At 40.8% G+C, this 25,803-nt stretch overlaps 1 protein-coding gene across 6 annotated transcripts in view; it reads right to left on the minus strand.

Annotated features, from left to right (window-relative positions):
- The window catches only part of VEPH1 (ventricular zone expressed PH domain containing 1), a 208,538-nt gene that overhangs the window by 79,523 nt on the left and 103,212 nt on the right, over positions 1-25,803 (minus strand). For 5 of the 6 annotated variants that reach the window (XM_088793803.1, XM_019732040.3, XM_088793804.1 and 2 more), the window contains 2 exons: positions 10,805-11,014; positions 9,791-10,188 (listed from right to left, as the gene is read on the minus strand). In XM_088793803.1, coding sequence (XP_088649929.1) covers positions 9,791-10,188; positions 10,805-11,014 — 608 coding nt within the window. The remainder of the gene's footprint in view (positions 1-9,790; positions 10,189-10,804; positions 11,015-25,803) is intronic. The other variant, XM_074326922.2, reaches the window with a different exon arrangement.

The raw sequence follows: 25,803 nt of genomic DNA on the forward strand, positions 1-25,803 counted from the left end.
CAAACTATCATATGTCTGGACCCCTGATTGCTAACTATGGAATTGCCTTATGTTTGGGGAAAAATATTTTAAAATACTACATCATCTAAAGTTTGATGGTTGTTGTGGAGCAAACAAGAGGAAAATATCTTTTCTTCTTTTTCCTTTTCCTCTGTCACAACGAAACGCTTTACCCAGCCATATAATCTCTCTTTAGTTTCCTGCTACCAGCTCTTCATCACCAACAGTGCTCAGAAACATGGATTTGCTCGGTTTTTAAATGAGATTTGATAATATCCAGGTACCATTTTGTTTCCCTATAGGGCATATACTGCCAGTTTCATGAAGGAAGTAAATGGAAAAATAACATTCACTGTCTTGAAATTTGGTTTGTGGCAAAATGGATCTGAATGTACTCTTCTGCTGGGACCATCAGTGTCTCAGGAGCATTTTGTACAGCAAATGCTTTACTCCTTTGGAGTAAAACAGTCTCCAAACTACAATAATAGACAACTGATAATAATCTCTGAATACAAGCTTCCCTAAACATAGATAAAAATACTCCTGCAGATGAATATAATGCTATATAACCTTCTATTTTAAAAATAATACTTTTAGAAGAAAATATTTAAGACTATGAAATATGTCACAGCAAACTACTGCTGCTAAACCACCTCTTTTTCTCCTTCTTCTTCTTTTAATATGACTACATTTATGGTTAGATATACTGAAATGCACTCCTGTGCATTTTTGCTCCATTTATGCATTTACTTTTGTTTGTTTATTTATTAGCAAGGTCCCTTTAAACCTACTAGGGATATACTCAAGGTGGACACAATATCAAGGAAACTGACCTTTCAAAGGATTTGGATGACTCATTTCATTTACAGGCAGATAATCTTTTCTGAATTTCTATACAAAATGGCCCAAGTGTGTACATGTGCTTACCAGTTTTACTTTAAGCTGTTTCCCAGTTGGATTAAGATACATCTTATCGAAGCTGAACAATAATGAATGTCAGCTACAATTTTTTATATATATATAGTTACAAGAAGTGGAGTACAGTATTAGGAATAGAGACAGTGGAAATGTAATGGCTGTGTGCGATGTCAGAGGGGTAGTAGACGGGGGGGAGGGGGTTATCACTGTGTGAGGGATAGAAATGATAAATGTCTAACTATTACATTGTTTTGTACACCTGAAACTAAAAAAAAAAAAAAGATACATCTTATCCATTGATGAATATCAGGTAAGCCAAGATGCAGATAAGCAACGCACCCCTTTGTCCAATAGCATAGTTAGAGCACTTTATTTATTTGAACAAAGAAAATCATACTTTTTTTAGGAAAGAAAAGCTTTTGAAAATTTAACTAAAGAGAAATGAAGTTATTTGATGTCCTCTAGTGGGACTTTGCAATATATTACATTGTAGATTTAACATCCTTACTGGTAATGTGGTTACCTGCCTGGGACTTTCAGCTTCTCTTGTCTGCGGACCAACAGTAATCTGGTGTTAACTCAATAGAAGAGTTTGGAGGGGATCTTTTCAAAAGGATTTGTAGCTCTTCCTTTAGCCTTATTACTTGGATGTTTCTCATGGGCCACTGCAAGTGACTGGGACCAAGATGAATGTGGCAGGAGAAAGTAAAGGGGAGAACCCAGCGATATTATATCTGTCTGCTTTTGACTAAAATTGACTTTATGGAGAAATAGAAAGTAGTGAGTAAGGTAATTCAAGATAAATCCCAAAATACCAAGAAAAATTTTCCCTAACAAGTGTTAAACAGAGGCCCAAGGGACCACTTCAGTGCAATGAGGCATCAGGACATTTGTAACCTCTTCCTATTTGCTCTTCTTCCCTGTCCAATCATCAGAAAAAGCTTTAGGACTATTCTCTGCCTCCAGATCCTACAAGTCTCCCATGGATACATGGTCCTAGTCTCATGAGGAAACCAATCTATAGTATTTTAACCCTTTCACAGAGTTAATTGATTTCAAGTTTTTTTCTCCCCAAAATGTGTCAAAAATCGTCAAAAAATAAAAAGTTATTTTGACTATTTTATGCATATATACCCAAACTCTGCAGTAGAGGGAAAAGTGTTTTTGAGCTCATGGGGTAAACTCGAACGCTGCAGTCAGTGTTCATTCAGAAAGATCCAAATATCACAGCAAAGGAGTTAAAAAAGAAGGCAGCCTCCCCAGAAACATTAAGTGGATGAGTATTACGATTATGACCCCCCCCCCCCTCAGACTGGACCATCTGAGCAGAAAGAGGTCAAGATTGGTGTCAGCGTGCTTCCTCCTGTCATCCCAATGTGAAATTGGACTTGATTACATGCAAAATTTCAATAAGGAAGTTTTATTTTAGCTATGAAAATAGCACCCCCTTTGTGATATTTACAATGAACTTGATTTTATTCCAGTTTTGTATATTCTTCTATCTGTTCAAGTCAAGAAAAATCAACTTATGTGGGTCTATTAGAGAAAGGACAACATTACTAGCTTTAAAATTAGCTTTCTGCAAGTCAGGCTTGTTGATATGCTCTACAGATGGGATGTATTTTCACCCAATCAGGAAATACTTCAAAGCTAACCAAAGCAGCACTGATGGGTTCTTGTAAGCTTTTATATCATCCTTTATGGAACTCCAGTGATGGGCCAGATTTTCAAGGATGTATTTCAATATCATGTGCTTTTTTTTGGTTTTAAACCTGTAATCATTTTTGTTCACATAAATGAATACCAGTGATTCAGATTTTTTAACATGCCCTTTGGCAGATGAACTAGATTCCTTTGGTCTTGTATGTAAATATAATCAGGCAGTGATATTAGATCATTGCTTTACATATGAATGCATAACTTGCAATGGTTGGCAAACCTGCACCAGTGCCAGAGGCCTCTAAGGCCCAGGAGAAAATGACTGACTTGGGAATAACAGGCTCTTTTATACCCAGAATGACACTGCTGACCCAACCCAACCTCAATAAGACTTGGGGTTTGATTAGAGATCCAAGATGGCGGAGTAGATAAACACTGTGCTTCCGTGAATACATTAACATTACAACTAAATTACAGAACAATAACCTGGAGAACCATCTCAAGTCTAGCAAACAGAAGTCTTATAACTAAAAATATACAAAAGAAGCCACGTTGAGACTGGTCAGAGGGGTAGAGATGCAAAATGGTTCCCAAACTGCTCTGTGGTGGTTGAAAATCAGGAGGGCTATCTCGGCTGTGGAGGTTCCCCTTGGAGGAGTGAGGGACCTTAACCCCCATACCAGCCTCCCCAGCCCAGAGTACTGGTGCCAGAAAGAGGAGCCCCCACAACATCTGGCTGTGAAAAACAGTGGGGATTCTGACCGTTCGGGTGGGATGGAAGGCTGTGGGAAACCCAGACATCCTCTTAAATAGCCGGTGCACAGACTCGCTCACCCAGAGGCACTTACCTTGGGCTCCAGCGGAGGGGTGGTGACTTGGGAGGGGCTCTGAGACATACGGGGAGCAGACTGAGGGGTGTAGCAACAGGGGGAGGACTGGAAGACAGTTGGCATTTTCCCAGCGAGGAGCCCTTCTCCTGTGCAGCAAGCAGGCAGACGCCATCTTTCTTATGTTGAACCTGCCCCCACAGGCCAAATCTGAATCTGATTGGCCTGGTGAGCTCTGCTGCTCCACCCTGCGTACTCAGCTGGGACCTCACCACATCTAACTCATGCACAGCTGGATGCACTTTCTCCATAAGCAGCCAGCCCCTCCTGCATTGCACTATTTCTTAGAAACTTATCAGAGTCAATGGGCCCCAGGCAGGTGGTGACTGGCCTTGGTGTGTTCTGAGGCTTTTGCTGAGTAGCTCCATGCTCAGCACTGGCAACAAACCAGAGTCTAAACCAGAGTCTGGTGACCACAACACTTCCTACTCTAGTGACTCCCTAGAGACCCTGCCTCACCCAACTCACGTACCACACGAGGCTTTATCAGTGGCTGAACCTTAAGGGAGCTGGCAGGTGACAGCAGGCTTAGGGGTGTTTTGGCGTTTTGCAGAGTTATCCTGAACCTGGTACTGGTGGCAGCCATCCTCAGTTCACTGTGTGGCCTCTCCCATGTGCCTCTAGGTTTAGCACAGGAAGCGAAAACCTGTGGATCATTTTGTATCTCCTACTAGTAGGCCCTGGGCAATTATAGATAGTGGGTTAATTGGTCCTGCACCAGAGCCCCTCCCAAGGGGTCCCAGAACCAACATACTCAGAGATTTGCTTTAGACTGCAGCATAGCACCACCCAATTAGCCCCACAAGTAGCACACATAAAGGGTTGTCTCGACAATCATCATAGCCCACTGGGGCAAATCCCACTCAGTGGGTTACGCCTCCCACACAGCAGCCCATAAGCTGTGGACATGGCAAAACCCACAGCCAGTCAGCGTGAGGGTCAATCCCACACACTGACATGCCAATAGCAATCAAGGCTCAGCTATAACAGGAGAGCACACAAATGGGAAACTCTTGGAGCATCTGGCTAAGGTGACCAGGGAGACTGTGCCACTGGGCCCCACAGGACACCTACTACATAAGGCCACTCGGCAAGATGGGGAGACAGAGAAGATCTCCTTAATATATAGAAAAAAACACACAGAGGCAGCCAAAATCAGGAAACAAAGAAGTATGTCCCAAATTAAAGAAAAGGAGAAACTCCAGAAAAAGAACTAAACAAAATGGAGGCAAGCAACTTTCCAGAGACAGAGTTCAAAACAATGGTTATAAGGATGCTCAAGGAACTTAGTGAAACTTCAACAAAGAGATAGAAACACAGTAGCAAGCATAAGAAAGGACATAGAAACCATAAAAAAGAACCAGTCAGAAGTGAAGAACACAATAACTGAAATGAAGACTATACTAGAAGGAATCACCAGCAGACTAACATGAAGCATAGGATTGAATCAGCGATTTGGAGGACAAGGTAGCAGAAAACACCAAATTGGAACAGCAAAAAGAAAAAAAGATTAAAAAAAAAATGAGGATAGTTTAAGAGGCCTCTGGAACAGCATCAAGCATAACAATATTCACATCATAGGGGCTCCAGAAGGACAAGAGAAAAAGCAAGAGAATGAGAACCTATTTGAAGAAATAATGACTGAAAACTTTCCTAACCTGGTGAAGGAAATAGACATATAAATCCAGGTAGTGCAGAGTCCCAAACAGGATGAACCCAGAGAGGCCCACACCAAGACACATTATAATTAAAATGGCAAAGGTTAAAGACAAAGAGAGAATCTGAAAAGCAGCAAGAGAAAGGCAACTAGTAACTTATAATGGAGCCCCCATAAGACTGTCAGCTAATTTCTCAGCAGAAACTTTGCGGACTAGAAGGGATTGGCAGGAAATTCTCAAAGTCATGAAAAGCAAGGACCTACATACAACAAAGACTACTCTACCCAGCAAGGCCATCATTTAAAATCAAAGGACAGATAAAGAGCTTCCAGACAAGAAAAAGCTAAAGGAGTTCATCACCACCAATCCAGTATTACAAGGAATGTTAGAGGAACTTTTTGAAGATGGAAATAAAAAAGATCAGAATTATGAATAATAAAATGGCAATAGCTCCATATCTAGCAACAATTTCTTTCAATATAAATGGATTAAATGCTCCAATCAAAACACATAGGAGGGCTGAATAGATAAGAAAACAAAACCCTTACATAGGCTGCCCACAAGAGACTCTCTTCAGATTGAAAGACACACACAGACAGAAAGTAAAGGGATGGAAAAAATATTTCATGAAAATGGAAATGAAAAAAAAACCCCACAAAAAACCCAAAAAGCTGGCGTTGCAATACTTATATCAGACAAAATAGACTTTAAAGCAAAGGCTATAAGAAGAGACAATGAAATACCCAGAAATCCCACTTCAGGATATTTATCTGAAGAAATCTAAAATGCTATTTCGAGGGGACATATGCATCCATATGTTCATTGCAGCATTGTTTACAATGGCCAAGGTGTGGAGGCAGCCTGGGTGTCTGTGGATGCATGAATGGATAAAGAGGAGGTGGTACATACTCATATACAATGGAATATTGCTGGGCCATGGAAGGGAATGTGTTCTTGCCATCTGCAGTGGTATGGATGGACCTGGAGGGTGTTGTGCTGAGTGGAGTGTGTCAGACAGAGAGAGATAGATGCAATGTGATTTCATTTATGTATGGAATCTAAGAACAAAATTAGCAAACAAAACAGAAACAAACTCATAGGTACAGAAAACATTTTGATGGTTGCCTTATGGGAGGGGGAGGGAGGATGTGGGTGAAAGAAGGGGAAGGGATTAAGAAGTACAAATTGGCTGATACATAGTTATGGAGATGTAAGGTATAGCATTAGGAACATAGTCAATAATGTTCCTATTGGAACTATGTACGGTGTCAGATGGGTACTAGATTTGTTGGGGTGGTAGATGGGAGGGGGTTGGGTATAGGGTGAAAAAGGTGAAGGGATTGAAAAGTACAAATTGGTAGTTAGAAAACAGTCACGGGGATGTAAAGTAAAGCATAGGGAATGTAGTCAATAATATGGTAATAACTATGTGTAGTGCTAGGTGGGTATAGAGTAGTCAGGAGGATCACTTCTTAGATTATATGTGTCTAACCACTATGCCGTATACCTGAAAATAATATAAAATAATATTGAGTGTCAACTATAATTGGTAATTTTAAAAAGTTTGGGAATGGGGAAGGGGACTAAGAGGTCCATATTTCCAGGTATATAAAACAGATAAGTCATGGGGATGTAATGTACAAGCATGGGGAATATAGTCAGCAATATTGTGATATCGTGGTACGGTGTCAGATATTGCTGGACTTATCATGGTGATCACTGCTTTATGTATACAAATGTTGAATAACTATGGTGTACACCTGAAACTAATATAATATTGTATGTTAGCTATATTTTTAATAAAAATCTTTATAAAAAAGACTTGGGGTTTGACAATTTTTCCAGACATGATGATAGATTTGTGCTGATCTCGTAACACTCCATTGCCTTTCCCCAGTGTGATCAATATCATGCAAAAATAAGACGGATGACTGGGGTGAGAATGCTATTTGTGACCTTGATTCACTACACACTGATTTCTGCTGTATCGTAATTAGTGAGGTACCTGTTCCTTCAACACAGTTTATTACTGAAGTGTTAGGTTGAACCATTTTTTAAGGTCAAAATAAGGAAGTTGAATATCAGTTTTGCATACAATTCAAACCAATACCAAAAGAATTTCTTTAAAGGGTTGTTTTGTCACGTTTTTATAGTATGGACTTTGTAACATAAGTCTAAAATTATTCTTAATGCTTTGTTGTTCTTGTTTCCTGCTGGCTATTTGTGTTTTTTAATTTCAGTGTTGTGGAAGTGGTCTTCATACTTCTCCCTCTGTTTCTTGATCACCTTGCATAATTTAACAAGAAAGACCAAATCCCAACAAAACATTATGTACTAACAACACATTCAATATAACACAGTTTCTAAGCCTAAATCTTTCTTCAGGAAATTTTTAAGGAAAGACACGATACTGTTGAGCTGAGTGAACTCATGAGAACAAGCAAAATTGTGTCAGCCAGATGACTGCCGGCATTTTGCTGAATGGTTTACACAATCATTGAAATAATAACAACATGTCCCCTGCAGTCAGCATGAGGCCTTTCTTGGTGGATGTATTTACAGTGAGTCATATAAATCTTCTATCCCTCACACATATATCTGTGCAAGGAATTTCTTGGGAACATCCAGGAAATTACAAAAATATGAATGAATTCCAAAGTGTCAACTTAAAAATACATACTCAGTTCTAGGTTATTCTTGGTGGAAACATCAAAAGAGAATATATATATATATGATAGATTCATTCAATAGTTTGAAAAAAAAAAAACCCAAGTCACCTAGTTAACTCTCAAATTCCCAGAATAATTCAAGGCAATAAGAAATATCATGTGTTTTTGACAACTAGATGCTTGAAATAACTCTGCAGGATTTCTTCACATTCTCACAAGATTATAACTCACTGTATAGTATATCTTCAATGTTTTTGGCTAAACTTAAAACAAAAACCATAAACTATTCCAGTAGTTGGAAATGTGGCAGGCTTTATATTTGCTACAGACTTCCTCTGTCAAACAGGAAAATTTGCTTAACCTCTGTTATATTAAATTCTTCAACCTCTACATTTAAAACATAGGTTATTACTGAAACTAACAATTGTAAAGAGTTTGTCCATTGAATTTTATTGATTTTAGCTGTTCCCAAGTCTTGGTATACTTAATTATCCAAAACTTATATTGAATATGAACAATATCACTTTTAGTGTCACCATTGAAAAAAAGTTTTAATAAGGCTAATCAATAAATTAATGTAAACACCTTTGAAAATGTCAGATTCTATACAGACATACTAAATAATACTTATCATTACCAAACCCTTGAACCCTACACCCTTTCTTTTTGTTAACATGAGATTATGTTCTTTCCTCTGATACGGAGTGGGAGACAGGAGAGCAAGTAAAGTAGGAAAACTCTAGAAGAGGGTGATAGTCAGTAGACGGGTGAATATGAATTGGATTCACTATCCTTTAGCTATGTTTCTTTCTGAAAGGTGGGTTGCTTGGCTTTTCAATGATGGTTGTAGCTTGTGCAAAGATGTCATGTCCCAAGAGAGGACTAGGACCTTCATCTAAATCTCCAGGGAAGAACACGGCTGTTGCCTAAGAACATTTGTAGAATGGTCTAATAAGCCCGACAGTGCCTTTGGATCATCCAAACTTGTGTAACCCACTACCAGAAGGGTGAGCCTGCCCCGGGCCACTCTGCCATTTTTAGTACCTGTGTCTCAAACCCATCATCTTTCCCAGGGCCAGACCAGAGCCAGACAAAATGTAAGGGAGCACCAGGAAATTTAGTACTCAAGATAAATAATATTTTTAAAAATCAAAATTAATGCAAAAAGTCCATGATGAACAAAATATCGAAATTGTAAATAAAGACGTGATCAATAGTCCTTACTCCTTTTGAACTCATCTTCAACACAGCTTGGCAAGACATCGTTACTGATCCCATCGTTGCTTAAAATGTTCCTGAGGTTTTGGGCTCCTCCTTTATGTATGCACACAGGGGAAGTCTTGGCCCCTGCCCTCCTTTTTTTTTACTTTGTTTTCTGATTAGCTCACATTTTCACTGGCTCCTGACCTCTATCACTGCCTGAAAATAGCTTTGCCCTTTTCTTTCTATACTCTAATTTCCAAGATGTCAGGGATTGTATCTGTTTGGGTCATAGATGAATCTCATACAAAGCTGAATCGTTACACAGCACGTGGCACACAGTAGGAGCTTCATAAGTGCTTATTGAATGAGTGGGGGAAAAAAAGATCCCTTAGAATTCAGTTCTGTGCATGGCCCTCTTACATGATCATGTGGATGGAAAAATGCCTCTGGCTGAACCACTACCCTAGAACCTGTTTTGGGGGCCACAGACCCCTTTCCAGCATTTTCCTGAATGCTAGGAACAGAGAACCAGAAACAATGCATCTTAAGGTTTGAAAAAAAAGTTAGAGTTAGTAGATTAAAGCACCTAAGTAGATTCAGACAGGAATCAAAAAGATTATTGACCTTACTGGAATAATAATAATTAAAAAAACAATTAAAATAATGTAAGGGTGTTTTCAAAATGATCTATTTTGCAAAAGATCCAGAAAAGGGTTTGGCAATTTATGTCACTTAAGAATTTCTTTTTTCAGTGATGTCTGAAATCTCTCAAGTTTAGGGAGTTCAGAGCACTTACCTTCAATGGTACACTGATCAGGCACTGGAATCTTCTTTCTGATTTCCACAGCATATGCTTTCACTTTACTGAGGTTCTCCCTTAAGTGCAAGCAGAGCTTATCTTGGTATTCTACAGGTCTTGGAGTTGTCTCTGGAGTTTCTTCCTGGCAGTTTTCTTTTACCATTTCTGGCAAATTCTCTGATTCTATGTGTAGAATACTTGGGTGTGAAACTGAAGAATTTCCCAGCGGTGATCTGTCAGGGTCTAGCTTAAAGGGTGACTTGTCATGGCCTTGGCTAAGTGGGTCTATTTCTGAAAGAGAGATGCTGGCTGGTATATCTCCACTCTCAACAAGCTCTTCATCATCTGAACTCAGGCCCTTTGTCAGCACAGTGTGCAAAGCCAAACTCTTTGACCTATAATATAAAGAGAAGGTTGAGACGGTCAAGAAGTGGAGATACCATTCACTGAGAAGGAAAATAAAGAAGAATAACACTGGGGCAAAAGTTCCTCCCTCTACAATGTGAAATCTAAAATCAGTGCTGTTAACAGGTTTTATAAAACATAGACCACCAAATTATGTAATAAGCCAAACTTTTACAGATCTAGGCCCCCTCCCAAAACAAAGATTTAAAAATCAATTTCATGGCAAAACTGCCTGGAAAATAGTGGACTTACATATTTATATTCCTTTTTCTGCTTTTGCTTCAGATTTTTCGTTAGAAATCAAGAGAAGCTTTTGATAAGTATCATTCTCAATATTAGCACATCTATAGAATTTTAGAAGTGTTTTTTTTTTTTTTTTAAATAAACCATAGGCTTATTTTCCATTTGTATTCTCCTTTTAAAAGAGTAAGTTTCTTTGGATAATGAACGCATTGTGGATGACATTTCATCATTTCATTCACAAAAAGAACTTTGGGTGGCTACCGGTAAAAGATATTTAAAAACTACCCCATAAGAGTGTGATAACAAAACTAACAGCAAATAGGAATCACATACATTAAAAAACCAGCGAAACAAAATTTATACCTGTTAAATCTAATGTCTTTTCTTTCTTCCTTGGAAACTTGGCCCAAACTATATCTTCTGATAGAGCCAGGGGTATTGCTCTCAGCATTTATTTTATCTTCAAAAGCCTGTATTTTAACTTGGAGCTTTTCATGGTCTTCATTTTCAGATATGGTGAGCTTGGTTCCTTCTAGCTTCTCAGGGAATTCGATTTCAGTGCTGGTTTTTCTACTAAAGGAATAAAAATCATTGCATTAGACGCTGGTTACATATACTCTTTAGAGCAGCATTACTCTCTAACTGCCTTTTATTCAGAACTGAAAACCTTACCTGATAATTTTTTTGTTAGTTACTTAACAAATATTTATTGAGTAACAACTATGAACACAAATCTTTGAAATTGTTTCTATACCTTATTCTGCCAGAAGTTTAGAAACATTGGTGTTTATGTCAACTTTGTATTAGAAATGCCTTTGAAGGGTTCAGAGAATAAAAAGCAGTTTTTATGCTCACTGACCATATTCTTATTCTGCATTCCAAAAACATGCCTTTCATATGAAACTCATGCCAGACATTTTCTAGAACATTTACACGCACGATCTGTTGGTACTGAAATTGCTAGAATAAGAACATTTCAAATGGACTGTGTAAACTCATGGCTTTGTTAATTTTATGGAAATCGGTGTGACTCTTTCATCGTACAAAGCAAGAAACATCTTTCTGAATGATAAAAGGTGGGATGGAAGAGGTTTCCCATGAATGAGATTAATAGTTCTAAATATCTTTTATGGCAGAAGCTATCAAACATTCCATGGGTCATTAAAATTACCTCCGTCAAGGCAGGGGCTATTTGTGGAATAACTTTGGAACCCCTCTAAGGTCACACACCATGTTTTAGAGAGAGTAAGAACTAAGGACAAGCTACAGAAATAACTCTCTGATACTCACTAAGGTGGTGAATGATTATGGAAAAGAAACCAGCGTTTATCTCCCCTAACCTGCCTTCTAATATGAGCCAGCCTAGAGCTACTTTAACTTTTATTTAACAATCACTATCAATCATATCATGTGGGGTTAGTATCAATATTGTCCTTATAAACATAGACGTTAATAATCCCTAGAAATCCATTCACCAAGACGGCTTAACGATTCCGTCTTGGTTTGTCTGTGTGTAGTTACTTGATTTTCTTTAGCGTTTTTCCTAGAGGTTGAGGAAAAGGCCTCAAACGTACAGAAACAACCTGGCTTTTGCAAACATATGGCTCTTTTCTCCTAAGGACCAAAGTAAACCTGGCATAGTTACTTAGGTAAGGATGAGAAAATACTTTTTTTTTTTTTTTTTTTTTTTTTTTTTTTTAATGGCGTGGTTTTTTAAAGGAAAACCAAGACAAAAGTGCTGGTGACACTTTTTTTTTTCAGTTACAGTCCACCCATTCTGGGGCCATGTCTGTGGTGATCACTGGGGAAGGTTTGTTGACAGGGTTGAATCAGCAGCCTTTGAGGCTGGCTGAGAGAGGGTTCTTAGTTTTAGGTCCTCAGTGGTGGGAATCCCCGTTAGTCCAGCCCAGGGACAGATATTAATGGTGCAAGCTGGGAAGGGGACTAGATCATCCATTAGGTAACCAGGACATTGTTTATGTCTCATATGCTATTGCTGAGAAAATTTAAATATATTTTTATATACTTTTTATAAGCTTCCTATGGTTTTTTTCATTTACAATGGAAAATTTATGATCCATACCATGCTTGACTGAAATATGTATGAGTAGATTTCAAGAATCAGCATATGGGAATAAAGGGTACTCATGACCATGCTTCTCTTTCTGACACATACATGACACTGGCTGCCCACAAACACGTGAAAGGTTTGGACATCTTCTGGCCAGAAATGGTTTCATTTCCTATTCCAAATGAAACCAAGATGGTGCTATCATTAGATGGTATTTTACAAATCATGATGATTACCAAGGGTAATGTTAAAAGATCCACTGAACCCTCTCAAGCTGAGATATTCTGTGGGTGGCGGGAGTTATTTTCTGTTCATGTTAGTCTGTGTATAGTCACAAAACTAAGATTATTTCTCTGATGCCTTGGAACCCAATCACATTTCAAAAATGAAAACTACCTTTATTTTTGAAGTTTCTTTCAGAAATTTCTATAGAGATTATCAAAACTTAAAAATTAGTAAAGCACAAAGTATACCCCCATATGCATATATCAGATATTGAGTGTTATACAAATTTTTAAATCTCAAAACATATGAGTTGTTAGAGGAATATTTTATCACAAATTTACCAGTTTTCTCTTTTTACATGAAGCTCTCAGTTATAAAAACAGTTAAAATAAGAACTTTTTTGTGGGGAAGGAGGTTGGGCTTGGCCAATGGAAAGTACCAGTAGGAAATTAGACGGAAAAAGATGGGTCGGGGCAGTTATTCTCCTGGATCTCTCCCTGCCAAGCCATGGCTTTCTCTACTAAGACCACAGCTCCTGTTGTAAAGCTCGTAGGATATCTTAATCCCTTCCTCTTGTACAAACTGCCAGGTATAAAAACAGTCACAGGGATGTAAAGTACAGCATAGGGAATATAGTCGTTAATATTGTAATGACCATGTATGGTGTCAGGTGGATAATAGACTTATCAGGCTGATCACTCCTTAAGTTATATAAATGTCTAATCACTATGCTATACTCCTGAAACTAATATAAGATTGTATGTTAACTGTAATTGAAAAAGAAAACATTTAAAAAAGGAAAGCTTGTAGGAGACTAGAGCCTTTTTGTCTCTCTCTCTCTCTTTTTTTTTTTTAAAGACCAACCTCCACCTCCAGTTACTGTGACCAGTCCCAGTGACTAGACCTTACTAGTTCCTATGGGTCTGGGAGGGCCTGGAGTCAGAAGGAGGCTGCTGCTCCTCCCCAGTCACCCCAGGCTGGGAGGGACGGAGGTTTCAGCCTCCAGTTCTTCTCCCTCGCCCTCTTATTCCCAGTAGAAGTCTCTTTGGGCCAGTAGAAGCAGTGGAGACCCTCTGCCAGCTTCCTGAGCTCTGTCTGAGGATGCCCCCCAGCACGAGTTGGGGACAAGGGCTAAGCTGGTGGCCACCAGCCACATCTAGGAGCTGGAGCCCTAAAGCCAGGCCTCAGGGGCCTCAGGGGCCATTTAGTACCCACCCAGCTGAGAGGGGCCTGTTTCCCCTGTCTGTCAGGGCAGTACCCGTGCTACAGGTGAGTCCTGCGGGGCTTCCTGGATGGTCCTCTCACCTACTCTGGCTCCTCTGCTCCCTCTCTCACTGTTCCTTTTCTTACTCTGGTGGGTCTGCCCTCCCCAAATTCAAGTCTCTTCTTGCCCCTTTGGGGCTGCATGAAAACAAATAGCATTTCTCCCCCAAACCTTCAAATGTCACATGATTATAGTAAATCTCCCTAGATAATTTTATTGGATCAGTTTCTGATTTTCTAAAATATTTTTTTCTTACTTATGGAGAGCTTTCTTTTATTTTTGCACTCTTTGTATCAGTTTCCCCATCTATAAAATGGGGACCATAGCTGTACTTAACACATAGGGTTGTTGGGAAGATGAAATGACAGAACCAGGGTGAAGCATTGTTCCTAGCACATAATAGGCAGTCAATAGACATCAGATTATATTATTATGCAACATAACAGGGTAGGGGTTAGGGCAGGTGTCTCTGGGTAGGGTTACCAAGTAAAACACAGAACACCCAGCCAAATTTGCATTTCAGATAAACAACAATTTTTTTTTTTAAAGAACAGTCATGTCCCTAATGGGATGTACTAAAATTGTATTATACTATACTAAAATGATTATACTTACGCTAAAAAATTATTTGTTCTTTATCTGAAAATTAATACAGGCATCCTGTCAAATGTGGCTAGAAGCTAGAAGCAAGAGTGGGAGTAAGAAGAGAGATTTGCAAATGACCAAATAAGAAGCGTGAAGAAGCAACGATAAAATGCGTGGGCCAGAAAAGTAATCTCTAGGTATGAGGCCAATGAATAGAAATCTCACCACAAAGACTTTCTCTTCTCTACAGTCTTTCTTTTTTCATGATATGGAAATTTGTACAACAAGAAGTCAGGGGACAGGGGTCATAATAAAGAGTCACCAAGGCAGCCAAATCTGCAAGAGGGACGAAAGAGAACTTTCTGTCACTGGACATTAGTCCACCAGGGCTTGTCACACTGTTTTGCTGGCAGGGAGTTAAGACAAGTTATGGTTCCAACAGGCTGGCAAGTCGGGAAATAGTAGGTAGAAGTTCGAGTTTATAATAAACACTCACTGCTCCTTCACTTCTCCTCCTCTTGGTTTTTAAATTTAGGTAAAAAGACAGGAGAGAATTTGTTCAAAAAACAAAGGCCGTTTTCCAGAGATAAACTCTGCATTCCTCCTAGAGCAAGGAACGGCATCCCAAGTGTGAAAGTTCTGGTGGAGCCATTGGTCCTGTGTGCGTTTACTTGTGGGGGATGGTGGAGGTGAAGGCCAGTGGGCTGGGGTTGTTATTTCTTTCCCATTTGTCACTTTTAACTCCAGAGGTAATTTTATGGAAGTCTTTGTCAGAGTTCTATAATCCTCTAAATATTAACTTGGCTTTAACTCAACACGCCACATTACACGAGGCTCAGATGATTTCCAGTCTGAATGATTTCTGGTCTGTGTTGCCAAAGTAAAGTTTTTAAAAATACCTCTCGGGCTGCCCAGGGGAGGTCTAATTACCTCCCTCTTGTGTGAGTGGGACTCCCCTCAAAACAAATTGGCCCTTGGGCAGTTCTCTGCTTTCACTAAGCTGGGGGATGAGACTATAAAGCTGGCAGGCGATGAGAGATTGGCAGCCTCTCTCCCCGCCTCCTTCAATCAAAGAAAAATAATATCAGTTAATGTTTGATGAACTTGGCTTACGATCCCATGTCCAGGATATGTACTTCTGCAGACTTGAGCTTGTTAGAGGAGAAGTAGGAGAACATAATGGATCAAATCCACATGGGAGCTGTGAATTTGTAGGATGCTATGTTCCTAACTCTTCGGCAATTTCTTGGGTAATAAGTCATCCTAAGAAGGACAGAGATGACACCCCCAGTTCCACAGTGCTTTCGTCTGTTTCGGGACTGCAGTGAGTAATGCTGCAGGGTCACTACGCTTGAGTACCAAGGGAAAGGACAGTGATAATCTAGGTTCTTGGTCCTCGGTTGTGCCTCTAACCTGCTTGGTGGGTGAGCAGAGACCAGCAGGAGGCCAGTGATATGGGGACCAGAATGCCAGTGGGAAAACTTTGCTGAAATGAAGTGACTCCATGGTTTATTTTATTCACACAAGGTTTTAAAAAGGAGTTTCAAAAGGAGATGGTTGTGGAGGCATGGACTGAACGTGGGCTTACAGGGAAAAGACCTAGGTTCATGACTCCAGTATCCTGTTTACTAGGGATGGGGCAAACCTCTTTATGACTTCACATCTCATTGTTGTCATGTAAAAATGGGATTCATACTGCATCACCAAATTGCTGAAAGCGTTATGTAAGTATTATGTGTAGTCCATACAGAATGAGCATGAAAAAGTCAAATAGTAAAACTTGGGTGGCTGCTGCCCAATGAGGACATTTGACACTGAAAGAAGGTAGCTTGTGCAGGTGATAGCAAACCTGGAAGATAACTTTTTCCACTCAAAGTCCCTCCTCCTGCTGCAGCATTCTACAGAGTATGGACCATAGGACAGGGACCCTCCCTGCTGTGTGAGCATACGAGTACAAGAACTGGGATACGGAAGTAGTTGATTTTAAAAATCTCTGTATTGCATGTCTGAATTCTGAGCAATTACAAATATATAGAGAGAATTCCTTGCAATTAAAATAAAGTTTAAAAGCCCTGATACAGGGAAGTGACCACTGAATGCAGACGCTCAGTCATTTGCTCACTTTTCCTTCAACCGACATGAGGGAGACTAGGACGTGGAAAACAAATGAGCAAAAGGTGCAAAGCCCCTGCCTTTTGCTACTCAAAGTGGAGTCACTGAAATAGCAGTAGCAGCGCCACCTGGAAGGTTGTTGGAGAAGCAGAATCTCAGGCTCCACCTAGACCGACCAAATTAGAATGTGCATCTTCACACTATCCCCAGGTGGCCCCCTGACATGGTCAAGTTGAGACGCACCTGCCCAGACAATGAAAGAACAGAAGCTGAAGAGGATAGAGGCATTTTCCCTTGGTCAAGCAAGGCTGCTAAGGATTTCACGAATTCTGCAGGGAGGCGGGACTTCAAACAATGTATGCATTGTTTGGAGTTGTGGTGTGGTGAACTGTATGCAGCCCCCACTCCACAGTTTTGTCAGCCACAAGCCTTTCGGGGTCTTTCTCATTCCCCGGTAAAGGTACCTTGCCACTGATAAATGCTTGTTCAGATGTCTCCCAGATCTTTAGTCAAGGTTCCTGAGACTCGAATGGGCAGAAAGCTGCTGGATCCTAATGAACTGCCATCTGGATGTGGCACAAGTTACAAAAGCATTTGTAAGCTATAAAGGGATGTAAAAATATAAAGTAGTAATGTCACCAGAGCACTTTGAATCACGGGTGAGAACTGTAAAAACAATATGCTCCTCTTTGTCTAGGCTAACTTGATAGTCTGGGAACATAAGCAGGTCACAGAGTCTGGCAGTAAGGATTAAGGTGGGGGTGTCCACCACGAAAATGCAACACAGGGCATGGATAAGAAAATGGTTAGCATGTGGTTACTCACCAGCTTTTGAGGCTGGAAGAGCAGGAAAACGGTTACGGTTTCCTTTCTGATACATCCTCATAGTCTCTACCCCAAACACCATGTCCTACTCTGCTTTTACCGGGTAGAAACATAGGTACCCAGAAATGGAGGGAGAGAGTTAGTCACACACGCGGATGACTGAGCTGGGCCTAGAACTCTACACACAATCCTGTGATTCAATTCCTAGTCCACCTAGAATGCAGCTTTTAACTACAGAAAAGTCCAGCTGACAGCCTCAGGCTGCCAACTAATAAAAAGTTCACCTTTTGCCTGGTGCTTAATATGAATGCCATCAAGAACTGTTTTTCCGCAGCTGAGCCCTTCCTCAATCGCTGTACCTCATTCACGGCTGACGTGCTGTGTGTTCATTACCTTTCATTTATTAACTCTCTTTCTTTATGTCCCAAAGGAAAGTTTGGGGAGCCAAACATTAGTTATTTAAAGAGAGTTCTGAGATTTATCCAGCCTCAGCTGCCTCAAGGATCTAAGGCAATGCTTCTCTAATACCCATTTTTTGCTTTTTTTTTAATTTGTATATGTCACAGACCTATTGTTTTTGTAAAAATACAGTAAAGTACCAGAGAAATAAAATGAGTAAAACAATGACATCCAGGGTATAAGTCCACTGATCAAGCATGTGGGTACTGCAGAAATGTCAAGTTGCTATAAAAGTTCTAAACTCTTATTTCAATCTCTACAATAACCTTGGCGTGGGCTGGAAAGGAACTGTTTGCAGATGGATGCTGGTTCACGAGCTATGCTTTGCGTCGCTCTGGTCTAATGGACACGCTAAGTGAGATCACCTACTCTAATGCCCACCTGGAACCGAGTACCGATACTGTTAATATTTACTGAGGGCTCTCTATGCACAAGGTGCTCTCTGTTCTCGTTTGTTACATGTATTACTTCCCTCATAATCAAGTGGGCAGGTCTATTACTCTCTCCACTTTCAGACGGAGAAGCTGAAGCAGAGATGTTGAGTAATTTACTGAAGGTCAACTAGTAAATCCAGCATTAAACTCTGCCTCCAGAGCTCACCCACTTCACACCCCTCCCTCCCTGCCTCTCAGTAGGTGTTTGGTTCAGGTTGCATCAGAAATTTCCCCACAAATAAGTAATACATATTAGGGGGTTGGTAATTGTGCGGTAATCAAGAGTTATAATATTATACCCTAATATCTCTGAGTACCATCCTGTGGGAACAGATGCCAGAACAGAATTGACATCTACTCATTGAGCAACCCTTCACAGTGATCTGAAAAATGAATTTTGGCATGCCCTTTAACCCAAACTGAAAAGGTGTTCAAAATTCAGGAAATGTCATGCAAAAAGCAACTTCAGAGTTCAATTATGATTGCTACCAAAAGAAACTAGGAGTGCTTGGGGAGCCACACTAGCAAATAGCTAGGTCATCGGGCATCAGTAAGAACTGGTGTAGCCTCGGCTGTCACCCTCCCACAGGGGCTGCGGGAGTCAAGCTCCTGTCACCTCTTCTCCTACAGCACACTTTTTCCTTTCCTCGAGGCGAAAGCTTTGGTGTTCCTGTCTTGTTTGTAATGGGAAACCAAGCACTAGGAGCCTGATGAAAAGTTATTTTCCTTTTTGGTGTGTCTTGTGTTTTGAACACTGCTGTGTTACAGGAAAGGGGCCTGGCTGCCAGCAAGGCTGTAATTGCCCCACTCACACTCCTTCAGGGCCGCCCTGCCCCCCTCCTCAGCCCTCTGTCCGCATTTGCAGGCAGCCCCTCAGGGCCTCACACTCCCAGGGCTGGCTTCATTGTCTCCAAAGCTGATAATGATGTCTCCCACCTACATCTCTTGCTGATAAACGAATTCCTGAAATACCTTTATAGACGTTCACGTCGCCATAAATGCTGCTTTAAGGAAGGACAAATGGTGGAGTAAATGAACAACAGATGGAACATAAATGGTACCACATGTTCGACTTAACCTCTTCAGTAAGAAGAGGGGTTAAAAAACCCAAAATGCTTCTTTCCTCCCCTATGCAAGGAGGGTAACAACAACCAGAGCTACCGCCACGAATGGCTGTCAGGAAGTTCTTTTCATATAAGTGACCAGCATAGACCTCTCTAGATTGGAAAGATACACATTTTTTTAAAAAAAAATTTTATTTTATTAAAACTCTGGTTACCTGGGTGGGGCAAAATTACATTTAGCTTTTTCTAAGCAGGGGGCAAGGCTGACCAGAACATCACATGGTATTAATTACGGTCCCGAACCTCCTCATGTACATTCCCTGAGAACAACAGTTGTTCTCAAAGAATCAACTTCTCTTTGTATAAACATGTCTTGCCTTAAAAAGTAGGAGTTCTTATAAGCATGTTTAAGACTAGTCTCTTTCCATTGAGTAAAGGCTCTGAATATTAGCTCTTTCAAGTTTGGGGGAGACTAGAGGGGTACATACTTCAGGGCAGGATTGTGAGTGTGGAGGGGTGGGGGGCAGTCTGAGCTGGACTGTTGAGGAGAGAAGGTCACCGTGGGCAGGAATGTGGGAGAAGTGGTACCAAAAGAGTCTTGGACAAGGGAAGAGAGGAGTCTTTGATGGGAAGAGAGGCATGAAAAGGGCATTCCAGAAGGTAATGATAAAGGTGAGTGGGTACCACCTTTGGGAGGAAAAGGCAAAAGTCACCCTTGACATTCCTTTAAAATTCCTTTGAACTATCCATGATGTACTGTGAACTCTGTAAATCTCATCCACATGGAAATGTCAGATCCACTGGACTAGACTGAAGGAAGAAATGAAACTGTGAGCTAGTACTTAGGCATTTATACCACTACCCCCCAAGTACTACCATGGAACTAGAGGGGTGTAAGTTCTGGGTAGAAAACTTTATTTTGTTTTTGCCTGTCCTCAAGATATATTCCATTATGCTTTAAAGTGAGGCCTCTGTAATCCTTACATATATTTGAAGACTTTGTTGTCATGAGGACTAAACAATATTACATAATAAAAGTCCCTAGCACAGAATCTGTCCCCTGGCAGGAACTATTTAAAAGCTTGATCAGACCTACAAATGCAGCCTTCCTTGCAAAGGTGTAGAGAGAAACTTGGCTCCCTGCTATCTGCAATTTCAATCTGTAAAGAGGCATCACTCTTGAGCTCTTGGGCAATGCCTTCAGGGACTGTATGTGACCCCAGGGTTAGGTGATGTGACTCTTAGGATATCAAGATGGGAACTCTGGGTCTCACAGTTTGAAAAGGGTCTTTGCAGGCCATGTTGCTTGGCTATACTTTAGGCCACACATTGACTCAAACCTCTGGCTCTCCCTTCTTGTCCATTTCTTTGATGTTCATTGCATGCATGAAATTTAGGGTAAACCAAAACTCTGGGGCTATTCCAAGGAAGGCAGATTTCCTGGAGCCGTTCTCCTGTGAACGTGATCTCCTTATTCTATTTTCCATTCATTCTCCCCCACACATTTGTTTTATTTCCATCCCTGCATGTGTCATCTCTTTCCATTTATACCCAAATCAAATTTACACCTACCCAGTTGCTTTTGACTATAATTTACCTTTCATTTCCTTTTATTTTTTCCAGGCCTGATTCTTAAAAACAAAAAAGTAAACACAGAATCTCACCACTTGCTACCACCATCACCACCAAAACAACAAAAGAACATAACCACCCATTTAACTGAGCCAGAGGGTTGGGAAAGCTTTAATCACATGCTTTGCATTAAAATTTTCTTACAAGCAGTCCCCCCCCTACACACACACTTTGATGGCTTCGGCTAGGGTTTGAGGGAACTGTCACCCATACCTCTCAAGTTCCTACCATGGCCTGGGACTTGGGGCTGTGCAAATGACCTTGTTCCTTTCCCTCTGCTTTCCCCTTGTGCCTTCTCCTATTGCCATCTTTTCTCCCCATCCTTTCTGATTTCTCCTATTTACTTCCCACCCCTACTTTCTTTCCGCAATTTCCATCACTCAAAGTTTCCATCTCCAACTGGGGCCTGTGCCTAACCTCCTGCTAAGACCACCTGTGACCAATTGTCCCCAACTCTGATGGTGCCTGATTAGAGCAGCCTTCGCGACACCACATGCACTTGGCAAAGGCATCTTCTAGTCCACTGACCACTGTATGTTCAGCCAACACACAGTTGTCAGGAGTTGCCTTCTCCTTTAGCTTCCCCTGGGTCCTGACAGGCAAAGGATGCAATGGACACTGGCTGCCCAGAATACTACATAAGGCTCACAGTTTCAAATGGTATCAAGTTTTCCCCGATCTTGACACCTTCTCTTTTCCAATCAATGATTGCTGTTATTCTCCTTTTGCTTCCCCAGAATTAATTTCAAAATCTCAATGCTTTGCTTGGCTGTCCTGTTTTTCAGCCTTTGTTAGTTTATTATTTAGATATAAAATTCTTTCCAAAACACAGGAACAAGAAAGGTGCAAGTGTATTTACCTGGTCCATCGAATAAAGCTCACCCAGTTAATCCTGAGTCATTTAGCACAAAGAAGACTCCTGTCTGCTTCAGTTTTTCCTTCTCTCTAGGATGCTAATTGCTTTTCTTTTGATAATCTTATAGTTTTGGCCTGAAGTCTAAAATCTGGCCTGCTGAGCTATGTGTCAGATTTGTAAATTAGATGACATCTGTTTTGAATTTTATCATCTTTAATTTTCTTTTAAGCTCTCTTCACTTATTCATTTCCCCTCCAATTGTAAGGATCAGACTTTGCTGGATGCTTTAGACAAAAGGGTCGACCTTTTTGCTTTGGGAGGGCACAGATTAAAATTACTGAAGCTAAATGGTCACAATGAGAGCTATTCAGGGAAAAGTTGTTGGGAGAGAAGCCTTAGCAACCATCCCAGAGAGGATGAGCTGGTAATACAAAAGGCTGGCTATCCAAACCAGTGTTTTGAAGTTCCCACCGAATAATTATAATCGATTGAAGGAGACTGACGGTGAGAAGTATTTTTAATTGTATTTTGAATTGAGAGAGGTTGAGGTAGTGGTGATGGCAGTGGTGGTAGTACGTGAGGTGACTGGTGGCCTTTTATCTCTTCACGTTTAATTTTTCTCAGAAATATAATAAAGGGAGTAGACACTTAAATAAGTCTCATACATGAAGACTCACATTTTGATCATGAGTCCTTATTTTTTCCTCCTATCTACATACCTCCTAAATGCTTCTTTTCCTGGAGAAATTGTTTATTGCTTATTGTATTGGGCCTACTTATTAAGGATCAATTTTCCTGTTAGAATGCCTAATGTAATACCCTTGTAGAACATGTTTTCCCTTTATATAAACCTCTTTCACACATACAATCGTACAGATGTCAGTTGGCCTCTTGCAACTTTGCGTTTGTAGAGGCAGCAGAGAACGGATGAGCTGCTGGCCAGAACATGTGCCTAAGCTTTCACATCTGATCCATATGTCAGTCATCACTGGAAGAAGAAATAAGTAGACTGGCTGTGAGCAGCATACAAAATGGCTCCCCCAAACACCAGCTGTAGAAGCTCTAAACAAAATTTCTGAAACCACATCATGAAAATTGGCTAACAGCGACTCTGTGCTTGCATATAAATGACAAATCCTCCCTTCATGATGCTGGCCTTGGATTTCTTGGATGCTGCCGTGTCTGGGCTGTTGCTAGGCAGGTCATGGGTCTGTGAAAATGGTGTTTTTGAATGGAATATGTATATAGCAGTGGTTGTCAACTAGAGGCAACTTAGCAATGTCTGGAGGCATTTTTGGTTGTCACAACTGAGGGAGAGGGTTGCTATTAGCATCCAGTGGGTAGAGGCCAGGGATAATGGTAAACATTCTATAATGCAGAAGCCCCATAATCAAGAATTAGCTAGCCCCAATTTTAGTAGTACTAAAGTTAGAAACCCTGATATACCAGGGCATCTATACATTGAATCAGGAAATGAGAGATTTTTATATGCTTAATCAAAAGCATGGTGTTGAGAGAAAAGGGCACTTGCAATTTGTCTTCCTCGGATGAATAGCTACTGTTGACTTTGAAGACCATATTGGCCAGATAATATTCTCTGTGTAGAGTGGCTCAGAGACGCCCTCATATAGGCTCCCCTCCCGCGACCTCTTTCCTTGGTTATCAGCATCACCTTCCACGTGTATGCAGTCACTCAAGCTAGACATCTCTGGGTATTTGTCCACTCTCCTCCCCTTCTCCCCGCCACACCTCCCACTGGTGATCAATTCCTCATAATCTGGAGCTCGCTCACTATAATGACCTGCCCTGACTTAAGTTCCCCACCACTGACCAGATCTGAAGGAATCTGTTGTTAAGACTCCAACAATAGTATCCTGGTCTCTCTCTCTCTCTCTCTCTCTCTCTCTCTCTCTCTCTTTCTCTCTCTCTCTCTCTCTCTCTCTCTCTCTCTCTCTCTCAGCAGTCTGCTGTGCCTTCCAAATCCTTTCGGTTCTCCCCAACATTAGGCACTTCCTCACTCACATAGTCCTTTGGTGAAGACATATTTATTGAGTGCCTACTATCTGCTAATTACTGTGCTAGGAGCTGTGATCACTTCCTGGCTTCAAAATTTTCCAAGCCTCCCTGTTCCTCACAGGACAAATTCCTTGCTTCCTGACACAGAATGTAAGGCGTCTGATAATCTGCCTCTGACCTAACTTTTCCGCTTACTCTCCTAACTGCATTGACATACTTGCTTCAGCCATGTTGAGCCAACGGCTTTTCCTTAGTCTGGGTCTGACACTCTTAAGCTCTTTTATCTTTGCCCATGAGGAGTGTCCTTTCTATCCTCACTCATCCTGTGCAACTCACTCTTGTACCTAAACAGATGTCTGGCACATGGAAGCTACTCAATCAATATGGAATGAACTTAAATTTCACCTTCTCTGGGAAAAATTCTTCAGTTCCCTGGATGCTGGCTGTTGGTCAGTAGTCTCTCATGCTCCTTAGCCCATTGTATGCATTTCTATTAAAATCTTGTCCAGTCCTCTGACTCTGAGCCCCTCAAGGGATGGTGTTTTATGTCTTATGTTTTATTTTATATCTCTTGGGACCTCTAGGGTCTGCACGATGCTACGCAGAAAGTGGACCCTTGTGACGAAATGCTCACTATTTTGTCAAGATGGCTTCCTGTGTTTTTAGAATCCTTGTTTCATACTGGAAATGGTATGCAGCATTTGTTACCCCCAAAACGCACAAAATCTGATGCTAGTTTCAAATGGGCCCTGGACCTGCTCTGGAACTGAGTACCTTCCAATCATAGGATTTGAAGTTTCAGTCCATCCTCTATACTTAGTTACTGCATAATCTTGGGAAGACATTTAACCAGTCTCTGAGCCTTTGTTTCTTCTTCTGTAAAACAGGAGTCATGATATCTGCCCTCTTTCCTTGTAGGGAAGTCATGAGGATTGAATGAGATTATGAATGAAAGTACTTTGTAATTTCTAATGGTCATACAACTTTTCAAGTATCTCCCTATTCAAAATATAGTAAAACAAAATAAAACCCCTCGCTCAATCTTACATAGTGTTTTTATTTTTTTCCACAATCTTCTTGAAAAGATCAGTTTTGTGCATTGTATCCATTCTCTCCCTTCGACCCCAGGCATCCTGTTTTCTGCCCAGTCACACCACCGGCTTCCTCACCACAATCATCAATAATTTCCTGTGGATGCTTTTCTGTCCTTCCTTCACTTGACCTGACTCCAGTCTACCTCCCTCTGAGACATTTTCTTTACTGGGGCCAGAGCAAGCTTCCTGAAACAATGGATTTTGATTATATCCTGCCATGTACCAAAGCCCATGATGACTCCTTACAGACCACAAGGTAAAATTCAAACTCCTTAGGAAGGCATATCAGGCCCCTCGTCACCTGGTCCCTGCCTACCACTTCATCAGCATTACCTAAGGTTACTGTCCTTGTAACACACACCCTAGCCATACAGAATGACTTCTGTTCCCAGAAAGTGTCGGACTCTTTCACATGCTGCTCAAAAGACATGTGATGCAATGCCTGCTGCAATCAGGTCATCTTTCAAGATTTGGTTCCAAATATCACCTCTCTGGGAAGCCTTCCCTGATCTCAGCTTCCCATTCCTCTCCATTCCCATTCCATGCACAAGTAGACACCCCCATCTCTATTCCCCAAACTCCTTGATACCACTGCGTTTAGCATAACCTTCCCACTATTCTCTAATTACCCACTTAAATATTTATCTCCACTACTAGACAGTGAGCTCTTTGGGTACAAGGAACATGTTTTATTTCTCTATATAGCTAGTTTCTGGCAGAGTTCC

Source organism: Rhinolophus sinicus, chromosome 17, assembly GCF_057876585.1.
Source record: "Rhinolophus sinicus isolate RSI-liver-muscle chromosome 17, RSI-T2T, whole genome shotgun sequence".
Classification (NCBI taxonomy): Eukaryota; Metazoa; Chordata; class Mammalia; order Chiroptera; family Rhinolophidae; genus Rhinolophus; species Rhinolophus sinicus.